Below are 18,900 nucleotides of genomic sequence, written 5' to 3' on the forward strand. Positions count from 1 at the left end.
TCAGCGCCTGGGCTCGAGGGAAGGGGAGATCAAAGCGTTTTTTTTTAAAAATTACATGTAAAGATAATGTTCAACATTGATTTTTTTTTTTGTTTTTTTGCAAGGCAATGGGTTAAGTGATTTACCTAAGGTCACAGCTAGGTAATAAGTGTCCTTAATAACTCAGGTCCTCCTGACTCCAGGGTCCGTGCTCTATCCATTGCAACCCCTAGCCTCCCCGACGTTCATTTTTTTGGTAAGATTTTGAGTTCCACATTTTTTTGCCTCCCTTCCTTCCCTCCCCCTTCCCCATGAGGGAAATTTGATATAGATTATATATGTACAATCATGATTAACACACTTCCATATTAGTCAAGTTGTGAAACAAGAATCAGAACAAAGGGAAAAAATGTGAGGAAAACCCCTCATTTTTAAAAGTAAAATTATGGGTAAAAGTGTTCAGTAATGAGGACTGGGATGGAGAGGATGAAAAAAAGGAGAAAGAGCATCCTCCCATTGGCTTCTGGTTGTCACATGGCAATAAGAGGTCCTCGGGCTTGTCATTGGTTGCGGGTGTCACGTGATCACGTGGGGTTAGGGATTGTTGTCGGCTTCCCAGAGACTTATGGGAAGATTCCCCAGGAGGGAGGAGAGCAGCGAGGAACAGGAGCATCCTATTGGCTGTATGCGTGTCACATGTCTGCGTGGCCGTCACGTGAGAGTGGGGATAGGGTGAGGCGAGGTTGGGGGGGGTTTCCGGCTCCGGAAACAGCCAGGCCGGCGATCCTTCCTGCTGCGGCGGCGGCGCGGCCGGTGGGAGCTTCTGGGCCGCGGGCGCGGGTCATGTGACGAGAAAGGGCTCCTTTTGGACGCCGATCCTCCAGACCCGACCCCCCGCAGCTGGGCCCGGCCATGGGGTGCTGCTATAGCAGTGACAACGAGGACTCGGACCAGGTGCGGCTGCCGGGGCTGGGGGGGGCATGGGAGACCCCGGGGGTGAGGAGCCGCCCCGGAGCCACTGCGGGCAGAGTGTGGGAAGGGGCCTGAGAAGTGGGGGGGAAGTGCAGCTGAAAGAGGGGGCCTTGGGGGAGGAATGGAGGCTGGGGTCCGGGGGAGATGCAGCTCCCAGGAGGCGGGGCGGAGCCGGCGGGGGCAGGACCGGATCCGAGCTTTAGAAAGCTGCTTATCACCCCAGGGAGGGGAGGTTTAAGGGATTGCGGAGGAGGAGGAGGAGGAGGCCCTGGGCATTGTGGGCACTGAAAGGCATCCCTGTGCTGCTGGAGGCAGTGGGGGCTTGGAGGGAGGGAGAGATGCCCGAGATGGGGACCCTGGGTGGATTTGTGTGGAGAGATGGAGACCTGCAGGAAGGGGGGGAGAGAGAGAGAGAGAGAGAGAGAGAGAGAGAGAGAGAGAGAGAGAGACAGACAGACAGGGGCTGGAGATGAGCAGGGAGCCTGACACGGATTGTGAAATGTTAGAAAGTGGAAAAGGAAGCAAATGGAGGAGAAGGGAAGAGGGAAACTGGGGAGACATTGGATGAAGATCAGGAGATGCTACAGGATAAAGTGAAGGGAAGGTTAGTGTGGGAAAGGGATAGAACTTTTAGGTAATGCTTTTCCAATCTTCATCTTTTCTGTAGTAATAGTAGCAATTCCAATAATAAAATCGTTTACTTACACGGCCCATTTTGCCATTATTATTAACTCTTGGGAGACTGGGAAAATAAGTAGATGGTGTAGGAAACCAAAAAGATTTACCTGGGGTGTTTTTTTTGTTTGTTTTGTTTTTTTAGGTTTTTGCAAGGCAAACGGGGTTAAGTGGCTTGCCCAAGGCCACACAGCTAGGTAATTATTAAGTGTCTGACATCGGATTTGAACCCAGGTACTCCTGACTCCAGGGCCGGTGCTTTATCCACTGCACCACCTAGCCGCCCCTACCTTGGGTTTTCTTACCAGTTTAGTTATAACTTCCTTTTTCTATTCATCTCTGCCTCCAGTGTTCTTTCTCTCAGTGATTTCTAGGTTCTTTTTTGGGGTTCATTTTTTTCTCTTCCCAAACTTGACCCTTTCCTTATCCAGTACAATTACCCACAGTTGACCGTTTCTTTGGAATTCCTTGCCCTTTTATCCTCCTCACAGCCTCCTGTAATGCTGGATTCTTAAAATGGATTATCTTTTCTGCCTGTTTTCCTGTTAATTCCCTTGCTGAACCTCGATAGGTGACTTCAGCTGCACTGTCCCTGTGGTCGTTGTTGTTCAATTGTTTCCTTTAACAGCTCATGTCATAGGTGAGGAAAACTGTTAAATGACTTGCCCAGAGACACATAGCTAATGGTGGTGGCTGGATTTCAACTCAGGTCTTCCTGACTCTTGGACCAATGCTCTATTTAACGTACTATCTACCACATTCAGGGTTGTCACCATTGCACAGCAATCTTTTACTCTTTCTTAATAGATTTTTTTTTTTATCAACTTCCCACATTGTCTGTTTCAGACAAGCCCCTTAAGCTATTCCCTCTCTCTCAGCAAAGGACCTTAAATAGCATAATATATTAAGAAAACAGGTCATTCACTATAAATTCCCTCTTCCCTATTCTGCTTGACATCTACTTCCTACACTCATTTGTTTTGCTTCTTTGCTGCTGACCCTAATGAATCTCCTAGACCAACTGCTGATCTTGTGCCCTTGATCCTGTCATTCTTTCCTTTGACACATTGGCTCCTTAATTATCCCATGTCTTAATTCTCAATCTCATCCTATCAGTTGTCCTTCCCTGTTGCCTACAAACATGTCCATGTCTTTCATATTCTTTAAAAAAACCTTCATTCTTCTCTGCCATCATGTTATAAATTATCCATTTCTCAACTAAATCTCTAGTAAAAGTAACATACAATCATTATCTTGACTTCTCTCATTTCCCAAGTATGTATTTTTTAGTTATTTTTGTTTTTTGCAAGGCAATGGGGTTAAGTGACTTGCCCAAAGTCACACAGTTCGATAATGATGAACTGTCTTAAGGATTTGAAATTGAAGATTTTATTTATTTTGAGTTTTACAATTTTTCCCCCAATCTTACTTCCCTCCTCCCAACCCCCACAGAAGACAATTTGTTAGTCTTTACATTGTTTCCATGGTATACATTGATCCAAATTGAATGTGATGAGAGAGAAATCATATCCTTAAGGAAGAAACAAAAAGTATAAGAGATAGCAAGATCAGACAATAAGATATCAGTTTTTTTTTCCTAAGGTAATAGTCCTTGTTCTCTGTTCAAACTCCACAGTTTCTCTGGATACAGATGGTATTCTCCATTGCAGAGAGCCCCAAATGTCCCTTATTGGAATGAGTGAGTGCATCAAGGTTGATCATCGCCCCCATGTTGCTATTAGGGTGTACAGTATTTTTCTGGTTCTGCTCATCTCACTCAGGATCAGTTCATGCAAATCCCTCCAGGCTTCCCCAAATTCCCATCCCTCCTGGTTTCTAATAGAACAATAGTGTTCCATGACATACATATACCACAGTTTGCTAAGCCATTCCCCAATTGAAGGACATTTATTTGATTTCCAATTTTTTGCCACTACAAACAGAGCTGCTATAAATATTTTTGTACAAGTGATGTTTTTACCCTCTTTCATCTTGAAGAGGATTTCTTAATTGACATATCTTATGTTTTTTCTCTATCATTCTTCTTGACTTACCTGGATTGCTGGATTGAAAGCTTTTTTTTTTAACTTTACCTCCTTTATATTCTCTCTCAGGTTTTCTATCAGCTCTCTTGGTATGGGTGCAACTAATTTTCATATCTCTATTCAGATGACTTCCAGATCTGTATATCTAGCCCTAGTCTTTCTCTTCTGTGCCAATTTCTCGTTTCTGTCATTTGAAAATTTTCAACTGGAAAAGTTGAAACTAGGCATCTTAAATTCACTATTCCCAGAACAAAATTTGTTATCTTTACTCCTCCGTTCTCCCACCTACCCAAGACCCCCCTACTTTGTGATATTCATTTTTTCTGTCCACGGTATCTATGCCATGCTTCCCATCACCCAAGGCTGCAACCTCAAGGTCTTACCTCTCCCTCACCCCATCAGAGCCAGTTCATTACCAAGTCTTGTTCATTTTACCTCCACAACTTTTACATTTGTTCCTATCACTTTAACATTTCTTCCAATCAAATGTAAGTTTGACTGAAGGGACTATTATATTTTTTAGTCTTTGTATTCCAACACCTAGCAGAGTACTTGACATGTGGCAGACCTTTAATAATTTTTGTTGAATAAATATAACTAATATGTGACAGAACTAAAACCAGGGTTCATGTCTCCTGATTTCTAGACTAGCGTCTTATCCACCAAAGAAGTAGAAAAGTTTGATTTTAATGTCTTCCCTCCCTAAAATAGAGATCGAGGGGTGGAGAGCTGGGAAGTTGAAATAGGAGTAAGGCAAAGGAATGTGGGAGCACAGAAAGTGAATTTAGGAGGATAGGAATCTAGAGGAAAGTGGAAACCAGGAGGGTTTCTTTGTTCAACACTGGGAACTGTGCTATGTCTTGGAGAAGGATCAGAACAGAGAGAGAATAACCTAGAGCTAAGGCCTATGGCTGGGAGAATGAGTCCTAAAGGGAAGTAAAATCTTGAAGAACCTATATACATATACTGGCCCAGAGAATGGATGATGTGGGGATTGATAATTGTGAGGGGATAGAGAAGAACTGGTGAGCTGAGGCTTGGATGGAACAGAAGCTCTCAAGTCTTGGATTCTGGTATTTCTGTCCCTGACCAGCCAGAGTACAGGGAATTTTTACCTTATCAGGTTCACATAGCTAGTTATACCACATTTCTGCATCCATAGAATCATAGTGTTGAGTTGTTTTTCAGTCATGTCCCACTCTTCATGAGCCCATTTGGGATTTTCTTGGCAAAAAAAAAACTGCAGTGCTTTGCCATTTTCTTCTCCACCTCATTTTAAAGATGAGGAACCTGAAGCAAGAAGGATTAAGTGCCCAGGGTCACATAGCCTAGTCCTCTGTCCTCTTTGCCATCTAGCTGCCTATTTTTATTAAAATAAGCTCCTCTTATTTTACAGATGAGGAAATTGAAGCCCCAGGAAGTTGATTGTTTTGACCAGGTTTATATTGGTCTAAGAGCCAGACAGGTTTTGAACCTCTGTCCTGTGATGCCAGAGCTAGTACTCTTCTACTATTTTATGATGCTTTCTCCAGCAGCTGTGAACTAGAAAGAGCAGCATCATTTGCGGGTAAAGTGAAGCTAAGAAAGACTTGCTTCCCTCAGTCTTTCTTCCCTCCTAGTGAATATGACCAGCCCTGATCTTGAACAAATGTGGACCTTCCCTGGGCGATTCAGCTCTTTATTCTTTGCTGCTTGTCTCAAGGGTTAATTTTTGGAGCATTCCTTCAGGCAAGGCATAGGACAGCTTGCTTTTTGATCATTCTTTCCCCCCCTGAACATTGCCATTTATGGGAAATTTGATCCCTTCCTATGTCAGCCTGTTTCATTTGATTTCATACTATTCTTTATATTGGACCAAAATGTGCATTTTTTTGACTTCCTTTGATTTAGTCCTACTATTGCCTTCTGAGGTCATGTAGAATAAGTCTGTTCACAGGATGCTTCTGTAGATTTTGAAAGGTATAATTTAATTAAGTGCCCTTTGAGTTTTCCCTTGTCCTGGCTAAACATCTCTAAACCTTTAAACTATATATATCTATATATATCTATATATATATATCTATATATCTATATGTATAGATAGATATATAGATATATAGTCAGTCCTTGTCATTCTTTTGGACAGTTTGTCATTATCTGTCCAGATCCTGGCATAGTTCTCCGATGGAGAGAACAGGGCAAAAGTCAGCATGACTCTTATTTCCCATCCTCTGAATGCAGCTCAAGTATAGAGGCATCATTAATTTTTGGCTTGCTGGCATTGCTGCCTTGTATTGATCTTGTAGTCACCTAAATTTTTTCATGTAAATGGATACTGATCTAAGTCTCTCCTTAAATTGTAAGATTGGGGGGGGGGGGCGTTGGTTTTTTCCTTTTTTTTTTGTATCTATGTGCAATTTCCTCTAAACTTCATTTATTTAGGTTTGGTCCTATCTGCTTTCTGGAGGCATATTTTTTCCTCAGACAGTTCAATCTTATTCTGAGGGAACTCCAAAAATTAATTTCCAGATCCATGGAGCCTGCCTCCAAGTTCTATCTTTGACCGTTCCTGGTAGCTTGAAATTACTAGTCTTTTTCCCCCTTATTATAGTCTTCCATTGTTGCTACTATCAACAAAGAAATATAGTTATTAACCTGCTTGCTCTGTATAGAGCACCAGAATTGTTGTTCTCCTTCATTTTATAGGTAAGGAAACAGAGAAGGGGATTTAACTAATTTCATGTGAAAGTGAAGGGATTAACTTATGTCATAATGTCCTGTGAAGTGAGGGGTCCAATATGTATGCTCTTTATTGCAGTTTGATGGCCAAAGTTCTTAGAATTACAGAATCGCAGACAGAACTTTTTACCTGAATAGTAATCCCCAACAAATGATTTTCTAGGTTCTACTTCAGTTTTTCCAGTGAAAGAATTCAACCTCATGAACTCAATTCTACATGCATTATGAAATGTTATGTTATTTTTGGACAGCCCTTATTGTTAGGAAGCTTTTCCTTCTATTAAGCCAGTTTTCCCTTTGCACTTCCAACCCACTAGTCCTAGATCTACCTTTCTTGTCTAATCAAAGAAGCTTGCTTCCTCTTTCCTATTAGAATCCTTCAATATAACTAAGGAGATAAAGCATATATTAACCATTCTATGACAGGCATTGTGTTGTGAGCTGGGAGACAAGTTACTTACCCTAAGGACATTCTTCCTCATCTTGTGACATGGGGGAGGGGAAACTGCAATAAGGATGGATCAGTAAGGGAAAGCTGGGTGACACAATAGATAGAATGGAGTCAGGAGGCAAATCCAACCTCAGATACTTAATACTTAGCTGTGTGACATTGGGTAGGTCACTTAACCTCATTGCCTTGCAAAAAAAAATGTGTCAGTAGGACCAAGGGGACCCATGGGGAGTTGGCTAGGAGTATAAATGGCATCATGAGAAAGGGAGATGCAAACCTCTGAGCTGGACATTTTTTAGGTTATAGAAAGGAGAAATTGAGACTGGATTGTGACCACTGTCTTTAAATCTCTGAAGGGCAGTTAAGTAGAAGAGGGATCAGGTATCTTGTTTGACTCAGGTAGATTGAAGAGCAGTAGGAGAAGCTGCTTGAGGAAGATTTTTTTAACTACCTCACAGTATTGGTCCAGTTGGCAGCCTGAAGAAAGTTACTGGATGCCTTGAAGTATAAGCTTGGTGATCAATTATCAGGGGTATTGTAGAGGGATCTGTTCTAGAACAGATTGAACTGGCTTGGGGATAGAGAAAAGATTAACTTAGATTGGGGCTATCCTAGCCAAATGGGATTGATGAGTAGGGGGTAGTTGAGGCATTTTGTATGCCTTATGTCCTAGTGGGTGCTTACCTTCCCTTGTTCCTATTTAGGATCGAGAGGAGCGGAAATTACTTCTGGACCCCAGCAGTCCCCCAACCAAGACCTTAAATGGAGCAGAACCCAACTACCACAGCCTGCCTGCAGCCCGAACAGATGAGCAGGCCCTACTTTCTTCTATCCTTGCCAAGACAGCCAGGTGTGTGTGTGTGGGGGGGGGGGGTTAGTTAAGGGTTGTTTAGCTGGGAAAGAAGAGATAAGTTCTTGACCACTTCAGTCAACAGAGGGGCTCTGGAGAGAGGCTTCAGTTTTGCCCTGGTGAAGGCTCTGGAGCAGGGTGTCTTAAACCATTCGGTGTGTGTCACAGACTACATTGGCAGTGATCCATATAAAGCCCATAGCTCAGGATCATTTTAAAAATATTCATAATTAAAGGAAATGTTAAGTTTCAGTCAGTTAAGAGCTAGTGAAAAATGTTTTTTTCATATCCAAGTTCTCAGACCCCCTGAAATCTCTCCATGGATTCCAGGTTAAGAGCTTTTGCTCTAGAACCCCCTGGGGGGAGGTGCTTCCTCCAGCCTAGAGGAATCAAGCATGTGTAAAGGCTATCTTTCATGGTTCTTCCTCCTTCCTATGACTGATGAAGGAATGAAGTGTGGTGAATTCTTGGGATTCCATGTAGATTTTAGATCTTTTCATCCATTTCTAGCCAGCCTTTCTAAAGTCTCTTCTCCTCCCTCCCAGCAACATCATTGATGTATCAGCAGCAGACTCCCAGGGCATGGAACAGCATGAGTACATGGACCGAGCAAGACAATACAGGTGAGGGGAATTGGGACTAAGGAACAGAACTTCCTTTCTTGTTGCCCTTTGCCTCAGGCTCACTTTGTTGGTCCTGTAGTCTTCAGGTGAGAATTCGAGTCCTTACCTATAGGATATGTTGGAAAGTGAATTGTCCGTCTGTTCCTCCCACTACCCTGGGAAGTGAGATCCATTTAACCCACATATGACCATGGAAACAGAAGTGGGTTTTCATGAAGTGTAGTAAGAGTTAAGAATGGAACCCTGACTAGTCTGTTCCACTCCAGGGCAGGAGCTAGAATGACCCCATTCCCTGCTTGTGAGGAGTAGAGGTGCCCTCTACCTTGTCTTGTGCTCCTCCCCTGTAGTACCCGCCTGGCTGTCCTGAGCAGTAGCCTGACTCATTGGAAGAAGTTGCCACCACTGCCATCACTCACCAGCCAGCCCCACCAAGTACTTGCCAGTGACCCTGTCCCCTTTGCAGATTTGCAGCAGGTGAGGCCATATCTTTAGCTTTTTTCTTTCCTCACCGAATCCAGCTTAATTCTTGTCTTCCCATTAACTCCAACACCCAAGGTGACTCCTCTTTTCCCTCTCTGCTTATCCAGGCTGTTCCAATTTTCTGGGCATGTGGTTAACAGTTTAGGTGTTAATGGGGTAGGGTGGTTTCCTCCTTTTTGGGTGTTCTCTTCCTCGACAGCCTTTGGGGGGAGGGTTGGATAGAAGGGGATAATACCAGCAATGAGGTGAAAACATGTAAGTTAAAGAGGGATATCAGGAGCCCTGGCTGCATTATAGCCCTGCCCCTCTCTTCGTATTTTTTTTTTTGCAACACCCCATGACAGTGTTTTTCTCATATGTATTACATTTCAGTACTCTACTATATATTGTCTGTATTTTTGTAACAGACTTTTTCTTGTAACCTCAGGTCTCCAGAATAGCTGCTTATGCCTATAGTGCACTTTCTCAGATCCGGGTCGACGCAAAAGAGGAGTTGGTCGTGCAGTTTGGGGTCCCATGAGGACAATTTTTGGAGATCTCTTCCCTTGTTCCTGCCTTCCTTTCCCTTTATTTCTTCCTGCTTGTACAGAAATCTAACTTACTAATCACAGAAGAGAAACCACCACAGGAGTTCAGAGGTGTTTGGGAGCCTCATATTGAGACACAATGAGTTCCCAAGAAGCTTTTGTGCTATGTGGCCCTGGCTCCCTTTGTGGGGAAGGGAAAGGATCTATGATGGTTTTTACACTTGGGGGGTAGGGGTGGGGCAAGGTCAAGCTAGAGGAATGGGGAGATAGGGATTTGGATGTGAATTATTTCATGTTTGGGGATGATGAATAAGGAGATTTGGCTTCCTTGAGATTGCCCTTCTGTGTTAGGGCTTGAACATGTTAAGGGATGAAAAACTAAATTGGTTGTTTCTATTTCTCACACCCACTTTTACATGTTTGATCCTTTAATTTTATTTGTTTTGGTTTGCCACCCTCCATAAAGGACATCTATCCATTTTGGTTCCAGCCCTTCTGTCTTATCCTTACCCTGACAACCTCCCACTTCCCGTATAGCTTGAAATTTAACTAGATGCCTTTGCAGGATAGGGCCAAAAATGGACAACTGAGGTCTTAACCTTTGCCATTAAAAAGAGCAAGTTCTATGAAATCATATATATATATATATATATATATATATATATATATATATATATATGTATATATGTATATATGTATATATATATGTATATATATATGTAAAGTATGGTTGGGGGGGTTGCCTGTCAGATCATACAATGGTCAAGCTTCAGGCAAGTAAGGTAGGATACAGGCCAGATTCTGCCACCTCAAGCATAACTGAGGCTGGGGCTATGTCATCCTATGCTGCCTTAATATACCTACCTTTTGAAGGGCACTTCAGTGCACACCTGAGGGACTCAAGCCCCCTAAACAGCTCATTTCCTTTATTGTTAAACTCAGTGTTGTGGGAGAGGGTACCAGAGTCTTAGTGGCTTTGGGGGCCCTAGAATGCATATGGAGTTATAAAAATTTATCCATTTTGATTCGGACTTTCTTAGGCTTGACATTCATTCGTCTCCAGACAGTGGCTGTGATCCGGTCTTGCTTGGTGACACCACCAAAGTCGAAGGTAGTAAGTCTGGGTAGCGTGGATAGCACATATTGCCTGGAGGGAGAATATAGAATTGTTAAACTCCCCAGAGTAGGTGGAAAGAGAACAATACTGGTGGGTTGGTTGTTAAACTATGTGCCTCAAGAGTTACTGTTATTTTCCTCTAGCTTCTCCAGTAAGAAGAGCAAAGTGATCCTGGACACAATCAGGGTAGAAGTAAGATATGAGTGCTGCCATTCTTCAAAAATACCTAAAGGAATAAGAATCTTCAACCAATGTTGGGATGGACTGGAAGGCTATATCTTTATAAAAACTTCAGTCCCATATGTTCATCCATTTGAGTCTTTTGCCATTGTCAGAAATGATGACTTGGGAATCTTTCCCACCCTCTCCACAGTCATTCTCCATCCTAGGTCTTAAAGGAATTTCACATGGGTCTCTTCCATTCTATTTCCTTCTTTTAAGGAAAATGACCTTTTAATTTATCCAGATTATTTCCTTTGCAAAACAGGGTAAGGTTCCTTTTCTCCTAAATCCATAACTTACACTATCCCTTCAGCTGATATTTTAGGGAATGAAGTTCTTCTGTTCCCTTTCCTCTGGGGTCTCAGGGCAGGGTCATTACCTGTACCTCTTTTCTTCCTCTATGGGGTTTCCATGGAGGGTCAAGCTCCGAAGCTTAGAAAGATTTGACAGCTTATCCACTTCTGGTAAGTTTTGGATGCAGTTACCATGGAGATAAAGAACACTTAAATTGAAGAAGGTGGTCAGCACCTGGTGAGAGAAGGGACACAGTACTAGATTGAGTAAGGTTAGTGGTGGTAGGAATCTTGGGGAATCTAGTCTTGAGTGGGTGGTCTTTTCCAGGGACTCCTGACCCCTTCTATCCTAGACCTTTGTGAGGTGGTATCTTTTTAATTTTAGAAATGAGGGAGAGTCTGTTAGATGGCGCAGTGGATAGAGCACCAGCCCTGAAGTCAGGAGTACCTGAGTTCAAATCTGGCACTTAATAATTCCCTAACTGTGTGGCCTTGGGCAAGCTACTTAGCAAAAAAAAAAAAAAAAAAAAAACCCTAAAAAAAACGGAGTGAAATTCACAGACATTAAGTGAACAAGGTATTGACAATATAAGATTTGGAAAGGACAGGTAACTTGCTTCAGTCACACATGACTCTAAGGCCTCATAAGATCTCTCCTAACCCACAAGATTCTGATTCTGTTCTTTCCCTAACAAAGGAGAAAACAGGCACACAGGATGAGTTCTGAAGTCAAGGTCTGTCTTATACTACTTTTCCCTCAGTGACTAGTGACTAGCATGGTGTTTAGTTTATACTAAGGGCTTACATTCTTCAGTAGTAAGGGTGTTAGGTACCCATTTCTAAGTTGCTTATGATGACAAACTAGGGGAAAAGAACAAAGCTCTTACCACATTGTACATAATTAATATTTCCTTTTGGGGTTCCTCCCCAACCTCCCTATCTGCCTGCTGCCCATGTTTCGCCTTGTCATACTCTTCCCTCCCCTGGGGACTTGGACACGTACAGGGTCGATGTTCTGCAGGTCATTGAAAGACAGGTCAATCCAAGCCAGGTTCTGGGGATACTCCAACAGTTGCGACATAGTTTGAGTGAAGTCAGCAAGGTCATTGAGCACGTTGTTGTTAAGACGAATGGCTTGGGTCAGTGCCTTACCCTTGGTGGAATACTTTACTGGTCGGAGCCCAGTCCTGGGCTCCTCACTTACCAGGTCTGCAGGGACAGATCACAAGGAGTAAAGTTAGTTAGGAGGTTCCAGGAAAGGGTTCTTCAATCAGTCTGAGGCCAACCAGGACTGGGAAGAACCAAGTCATAGTTTTCATATACTAGTCCCTCCAAAGCTGTGCAGTTACAGGCTGTGTTAACATGAGCCCAGTGCCCAGAGGAGGTACATTTGTTCTGTCATAATCAGGCTTATTTGGAATTTAATTCTGGAAGCCAGGTTTCAAGAAGAAAATGGACAAGGAAAGGAATGGAAATAGGGCCACTGGAGGACCAACTGAAAGAACTGGGGAAACTTATCCTGGGAAAGACTGGGTTGAGGGACAAGTAACCCTCTTCTGGGGAAAAATGAAATTAGATGTGTCTGAACCCAGAAAGTAGATCTGGACCCCAACTATGGGGTGTACAGAGGAAGGGGCATTAAGCTTAGATTTGGACCCATCTGAATCCCCAGCTCTGCTAGAGCTAGCTGTTTTGACTTTGGGCAAGTATGCTTTACCTCCAGGGCCTCAGTTTCTTCATCTCTCTAAAATGAGTTTGGACTAGCTTACTTAAGAGATTCTTTGAGCCAACCCCCCCCCCACAAAAAACCACAAACAACCCGTGATGTCAAATTATAGGAAGCTGATTTCAGCTAAAGTCAGCATAAACCCTTAAATTCATAAAACAAGTGGATTAGATTCATAAAACACCCTCCCTAGGCCCATCCCCTCATCAACATATGTCTCTTCCAATTTTGAATGCTATGAGTTCACAGCCTGTTAGTAACTCATTTTCAGACAGTGGTTTATTTGAGAGATTATCTCCTCCAACTCTTCACCACCTCACCCCCAAGAGAAAACTTAGACCCATACAACATGGAAACAAAGTAAAGACTGACAGGATTGCTTTCTGTGGTGGAGTTGGGGGAGGGAAGTAAGATTGGGGGGAAATTGTAAAACTCTATTAATTAAAAGAAAAGAAAACTTAGACCCAGAGAGGGAAGGGATTTATTCAAAGTCACCCAATCAATGGAAGAACCAGGAAATCAGAACCCAGGTTTCCTGAATGCTGTTATATTTTTGAAGCTCAAATGTGAGAATACTACCAAAACAATACCATAGAGTGACAGAATAGTCTTCAGTAGCCAGAAGAGGGAACAGAGATCAAGTTCTTTCCAAGAGTATATGCCTAAATTTAAGACTACTTATCCAAACTCATTACACACTGGAATATTTCCCGAGGAGATGGGGTGTAATTTTGTTTTTCTGCCCACCAAGAGAGGAGGAAGTGTGCTCAGTGACACCTTTACATACATGGATCTGTCACAGTGCTCATAATTCCAGTTAGAGACATTCTTTCCCTTCAGGAGAATCACAAGGCTTTAGACTCAGATGAGTAATGTCCCAATCCAAATCAAATTGCATGGTTTTAGATGGTCCTAAAGCAAATCAAGACATTTATGGCCCCCCTCATCTGACTTCTTGTCTTAATTTGGCCATAAATTAATAAATTTGGAGTTAGAAGGAATGTCAGAGGTGACTTGGTTTAATTAGTTTATAGATGAAAAAACATTAAAAGGGGCGGCTAGGTAGCGTAGTAGATAAAGCACTGGCCTTGGAGTCAGGAGTACCTGGGTTCAAATTTGGTCTCAGACACTTAATAATGACCTAGCTGTGTGGCCTTGGGCAAGCCACTTAACCCTGTGTGCCTTGCAAAAAAAAAAAAAACCATTAAAAAATAAACAGGCAGCAGGAAATTCAGTAACTGATAAGTAATAAATTGTTGAGACCCTGGGGTACTTTTACAGCTACCAGGCTGCTCACCCTATTAACTGGTTCAGCCTCTGGCTTCACCAAGGGATAAATAGCCCAGTTTGCTCTTCCAATTTCTCTGCATATTTGACTCCTAGGAAAAGTAAGAATAACCTATCTGGTAGCTTATCTGGCTTATATGCTTTGCTTTGTCTTGTCCCTGTGATGCTCTTTAAGATCAGGAAAAGCCATTATTCATCCTAATTCTCTCGAGCCCTTTGAAAAATGGAGCTTGTATGAAAGCTAATTTGTTGCTTGAAGGACTTTGGGGTCAAGGGACCTGGATTCAAGTTCTGACACTGCTAGTCCATAATAGTCAAATTTATTTCATTCAGATTTGCAGGCTGTGTTAAGGGATGCAGCCAACCTTGAAACTACAAATACCAGGATTCAAAACCTGCTTCTGACACATACTTGCTTTGCAACCCTGGGCAAATCAATTCATTTTCCAATATAGGAGGAAACTCTTCTGAGAATAGATGAAGATCTGGAGTGATAGTTTTCCTCTGCCTAGGTGCAGGCTTTACTGCTTTGGTTTGCAATGTATTTTGCTCACAACTATTCTGGGAAGAACAAATATTTATCTCCATTTAAAAGACACAGAAATGGAAAGAAGATGACTGCTATGATTTCAAAGACAGAGGTGTCTAGCTTTGCAACCTTGAGCAAGTCTCAGGGTAGGGCTTCAGTTTCCATATATGGAAAAATATCTGACATGTAATGTCTTAAGACTGGTACAGGACTTACTGTACATCTTATTAGGCCCTCAGCATCTCAGAAAAGTACTGCTGCTAGAATCTCCCTTCTTACAGATGAGCTCAGAAAGACTAGATGGCTGACTGAGTCACAATGCTAGTGATGAACTCAGGTGTGTATTCAACAAGAGCCTGTTAAGTGACTGTCCAACTCAGCTGCTGTACTGTGCTAAGCACTGAGAAATTGAAAGGGAGCTGAGACTGAGTAATCTCATTGCATTGGCCACATGAAGGCTCCTTGTTCCTGTCCAATTTAGCCTTTTATTTTTTATTTTTTGCAAGGCAAACGGGAGTTAAGTGGCTTGCCTAAGGCCACACAGCTAGGTAATTATTAAGTGTCTGAGACTGGATTTGAACCCAGGTACTCCTGACTCCAGGGCTGGTTCTTTATCCACTGTACCACCTAGCCACCCCCCCCCCCCAATTTAGCCTTTTAAAAAGTTCGAGTTAATTCCTTTTTATTAACCTTTTCAAATACATTTTAAAAGAGCAAAGCTTTGGAGAGTTTTATGGGGCGCTGGGATTGAAGGGAGGAAGGAGAAAAGGCTCACCTTGGATGAAGTTTATATTTTTGAAGGAGAAGTCCAGGGGTGGCTCCTGTACCAAATTCTTCACATGATCCCAATGGTCGGTCATATTTTAGCCATTGTGGGGGTGTGGAAGCAGCATTGGGCGCTGGACTGCTGGTTTTGGCCTAAGAGGACAGAGTAGGGCTATGTTGGGAAAGCATTTTTTTGCCTTGTGATATACTTTCCCATCTATTTCAATCTCAAACAGGACATGAGCAAATGGCCCTAATTTTACAAAAAGGAGAGGGGAAGTTCTGCTACTCAAGTCAGTGGCATGGTTGTATCTCACTAAAGAAGCCAACATCCTGGGGTGGGTAGGAAAATGTAAATCAATAAAAAGTATTTTAAAAGAAGGGAAATGATGGCAGGGGAGGCTTCCCTAAGGAAGTGTAAACATAGATGAAGGAATCTAAGGATTCTAAAATATGATCACATCACTTCCAGGATGTTACTGATAGGGGGAACTCCTCAAAGTAACACTACTAGTGTATACTGGTACCTTCTTTGTAATCTGTAGCACTAAGTTTTACTAAACCAGTAGGTGTTGGAGCTTAAACCCAACCACAGATTTTCAGGTTACTGTGCCTTTCTGTCTGGAGAAAATATAAACCTCTCTGTCTGGAATTAAGGAAAGGCCTTGTACCATTTGAGATGAAGTCTTTACTAATATGGCTTCCTTACTTTTCTGGGTTTGAGTCCTGCCTCTGACATATCCTGTTATGAGCCTCATTTATAAAATGAGGGGGCTGGAGCAGATAGGTAGCTTCTACACTTACAACCAACTCTATTATCCTGACTTTGGGCCTCTGCTTTTGTTCAAGCTGTCCTCCTAGCTCTTTTCTACCTCTTAGAATCCCTAGTTTCATCTCAAATGGTACAAGGCCTTTCCTTAATTCCTCCAGTTGCTAGAGCCTTTCTCACCAATAGATAGAATGGTAATTGTTGCTACTTAAATTTGTTTTTTGTCCTTCTCAAAGACCATGACATCAGGGAGGTGAAGCCATGACAAGCAAGTGAATTAGATTGGAATGTGAGGGGGGTGCCGTGCTAGGTCACCAACTTTACTTGATCCTCTGGAACCATCTGTGTCCAGTGGCCAGACACCATGGGTGATAATTGGGGTTAAGTGACTTGCCCAGAGTCACACAACTACTTAAGGACATATTTGTACTCAAGTCATCCTAATTCCAGGGTCTATGCTGTATCCATGCACCACCTAGAAGCAATGAATTGATGTAGCAAAAGAATCAAAGAAGAAGCTATTAGGAGAACCAGAAGAAAGCAATGTCATGCAAAGTAAAAAAGATAATATCTAGGACCAAAAGATAGTGTTGATAAATGTCAGAAAGGGGGCAGCTGGGCGGCACAGTGAATAGAGTAAGGAGGACCTGAGTTCAAATCTGGATTCAGACACTTACTATGTAGCTTGTGTGACCTTGGGCAAGTCACAACCCTACTGCCTTGCAAAAACCTAAAAAAAAGAAAATGTCAGAAAGATCAAAAGTCTAACAGAAAAGAACATCAGATTGAACAGCTAAAAGACTGTGTCAAATGAGAGAAAACAGTTTTAGATCAATAGTTGAATTGCAGGACAAATGTTAGTGGCCTGAGAAATGAAGTAGGAACAAGTGTGGGATGGCTCTGATAGGGAGAAGTCTCCTTGTTTAGGGGCCATATAGGTTGATAACTTTGTTGTGTGGGTACACAAATTCGGATAGTATAGGATATTCAGGAGGACTAGCACTTCTGGTTTGAGGGCTTACTGAACCCCCTTCTCAGGAGCTGCTCATCCACCTTTGAGAGCCATTTGATTCCCCAACTCCCACCTGTGACTCCAAGAAGCCTGCAGAGACTGGGGCAGTGGGGATATAAATTTTAAAATTGGCATTGCCAGACTTAAAATCTAATAAAATTGGGTATGCTCTGATACATACACAAATAAGGACAAAAATGAGATAAGGGTAAATATAAGCTCTAACATAAGGAAACTGAAATTGGATAGGGCACTCATCTGGAATAAGGAAGTAGCACTGACCTTTTTCTTAGTGGATGAATATGGTAATATTCTATTGTAATATAGTATAATAATATAATATTCTAATAAGAATAAACTTATTCATCAACTTAAAAAACTGATTTTAGGGGTGGCTAGGTGGCGCAGTGGATAGAGCACTGGCCCTGGAGTCAGGAGTACCTGGGTTCAAATCCGGTCTCAGACACTTAATAATTCCCTAGCTGGGTGGCCTTGGGCAAGCCACTTAACCCCATTGCCTTGCAAAAAAAAAAAACAACCGATTTTTCCAAGGAAATGTATTCCATATATGGGGGGGGGGGTAAAAAAAGAGGGAGGAAGAAGATATAGAGGAATTTGAGGAAAGAACAACTTATTGTGGATGGGTAACTGCTTCTTTTTCTCACTAAGGTAGAGATTGAGGTTTGCTGAGAGGGGAGGAAAGAGAAGTACAAGGAAATGTGAACGGAGATGAATCATTTCAAAGAATCAATCAGACAAATCAAAGGAATGTCATGCGGCTGTGAGAGCCCAGTGGGGATTGGGTGACTGGGATCCAGTCGCCCCTCAGTTTTTGAGTGCTGGCTTGGAAAAGGAGAGGGTAATCCAGGGGTGTGGCAGCGACAAGCGGACAGAGTGGTCAACGCTGGAGCCCGAGCGGGGCGGGGCCTGGCTGGGCACCCGCCGGCAGCCAGCAGCCTCGCTGGGGCACAAAACTAACTAGCTACAGGGGTTCCGAAATCAACATGTACATTGCTTTGGGTCCTGGGCCATTGTCTGGGCTCAGAACGTAAGCAGCGCCAGACACCCGAACGGACAGGCTTGTCCTTTGTGGCATCACCTCCCTGATGTCACGGTCCTCTTCTAGAACTAAGCGGAGCCAGCGACTCGGCTCGGCCGCCCCCCGCCTGCCCGGCTCGTCGCCCCCTTCCTCAGCGTCCCCAGGGTCTCGATCCCCCCCTCCCCGCCCCTGGCCTCTCGGGGGGCCACCTGTGCCGCTGCCCCAGCCCAGACCACCTCGGGATCTTACACTTGGGTCGCCCCCGCTGTGGGCCGAGCCGCGGCCCCCACTCACCAGCTCGGTCTCCTCCGGCCTTTGCCTTCCCGAGGCCTGGGGCTCACTTAGCGCAACTCCATGGTAACCGTCCTCGCATCCTCCCAACCTCTGCGCCTGCCCCGCGGCATGCCGGGAGCGCGGCCCTCCCCGCCCCTAGCCGTCGGGAGCCGCGGCAAGGAACCCTGGGACTTGTAGTTTGGATTTTGCAACGTCTACTCCAACACCGTCGGGTCTTCTCAAGCTCCTCAGTCCCTACAGCCGTCGCTGCTGGGTTGCCCCAGCCCGACCTCCACCTTTGCTACCCGTTCTCCGGTCTCCGCTCAAGCGCCTAAGGCAGCCGCGAGGAATCCTGGGATTTGTAGTTCAATCCTTCCTCCCGCGGCAGAGGACAGAAGCTCCGCGGAGTCTCCCTCCTCGCCCGGCCGGAGCGGCGAGGGCGCGCATGTGCGGTGATGTCTCCTTCGCCCGACCAATGAGGACGCAGCGCGAGGGGGCGGCGCTGCAGTTCAAACTGTGGGTCTAGGCGGGGGCCCCCGGGGGGAGGG

The 18,900-nt window shown here is 43.8% G+C and overlaps 3 protein-coding genes across 6 annotated transcripts in view; 2 read left to right on the forward strand and 1 right to left on the reverse strand.

Annotated features, from left to right (window-relative positions):
- The first annotated feature begins 742 nt into the window (after positions 1 to 742).
- LAMTOR1 (late endosomal/lysosomal adaptor, MAPK and MTOR activator 1) lies at positions 743 to 9,406 on the forward strand. Its single transcript, XM_074217329.1, has 5 exons — positions 743 to 933; positions 7,545 to 7,690; positions 8,236 to 8,313; positions 8,661 to 8,787; positions 9,221 to 9,406. The coding sequence occupies exons 1-5, from the start codon at positions 892 to 894 to the stop codon at positions 9,311 to 9,313; spliced, it is 486 nt and encodes a 161-aa protein (XP_074073430.1). The 5' UTR covers positions 743 to 891; the 3' UTR covers positions 9,314 to 9,406.
- On the reverse strand, positions 8,672 to 18,897 carry LRRC51 (leucine rich repeat containing 51). 4 transcript variants are annotated; one of them, XM_074217325.1, is made up of 6 exons: positions 18,374 to 18,890; positions 16,706 to 16,758; positions 15,270 to 15,412; positions 11,956 to 12,161; positions 11,039 to 11,187; positions 8,672 to 10,467 (listed from the first exon to the last, which is right to left on the reverse strand). In XM_074217325.1, the coding sequence occupies exons 3-6, from the start codon at positions 15,352 to 15,354 to the stop codon at positions 10,323 to 10,325; spliced, it is 585 nt and encodes a 194-aa protein (XP_074073426.1). In that variant the 5' UTR covers positions 15,355 to 15,412; positions 16,706 to 16,758; positions 18,374 to 18,890; the 3' UTR covers positions 8,672 to 10,322. The 4 variants fall into 4 exon arrangements, with proteins under 4 accessions (XP_074073426.1, XP_074073428.1, XP_074073425.1 ...); XM_074217327.1 differs by lacking the exon at positions 16,706 to 16,758 and having other exon boundaries at positions 11,045 to 11,187; positions 18,374 to 18,897; XM_074217324.1 differs by lacking the exon at positions 16,706 to 16,758 and having other exon boundaries at positions 18,374 to 18,888.
- The window catches only part of NUMA1 (nuclear mitotic apparatus protein 1), a 96,438-nt gene continuing 95,686 nt past the window's right edge, over positions 18,149 to 18,900 (forward strand). The window contains exon 1 of the mRNA XM_074217316.1: positions 18,149 to 18,868. The gene's annotated coding sequence lies outside the window, so the exon portion shown is untranslated. The remainder of the gene's footprint in view (positions 18,869 to 18,900) is intronic.

The sequence above is a fragment of the Macrotis lagotis genome, chromosome 1 (assembly GCF_037893015.1).
Source record: "Macrotis lagotis isolate mMagLag1 chromosome 1, bilby.v1.9.chrom.fasta, whole genome shotgun sequence".
NCBI classification, from domain to species: Eukaryota; Metazoa; Chordata; class Mammalia; order Peramelemorphia; family Peramelidae; genus Macrotis; species Macrotis lagotis.

Excerpts from the sequence above, each read along its gene's own strand:
- LRRC51 (XM_074217325.1), bottom strand. The coding sequence starts at position 15,354 with ATGACCGACCATTGGGATCATGTGAAGAATTTGGTACAGGAGCCACCC. Across the intron at positions 11,188-11,955 it reads ACCTGCAGAACATCGACCCT|GTGCTGACCACCTTCTTCAA; the intron begins GTACGTGTCCAA and ends TTCTCTCACCAG. Across the intron at positions 10,468-11,038 it reads GAGGAAGAAAAGAGGTACAG|GCAATATGTGCTATCCACGC; the intron begins GTAATGACCCTG and ends TTCTCCCTCCAG.
- LAMTOR1 (XM_074217329.1), top strand. The coding sequence starts at position 892 with ATGGGGTGCTGCTATAGCAGTGACAACGAGGACTCGGACCAG. Across the intron at positions 7,691-8,235 it reads ATCCTTGCCAAGACAGCCAG|CAACATCATTGATGTATCAG; the intron begins GTGTGTGTGTGT and ends CCTCCCTCCCAG. Across the intron at positions 8,788-9,220 it reads CCTTTGCAGATTTGCAGCAG|GTCTCCAGAATAGCTGCTTA; the intron begins GTGAGGCCATAT and ends TTGTAACCTCAG.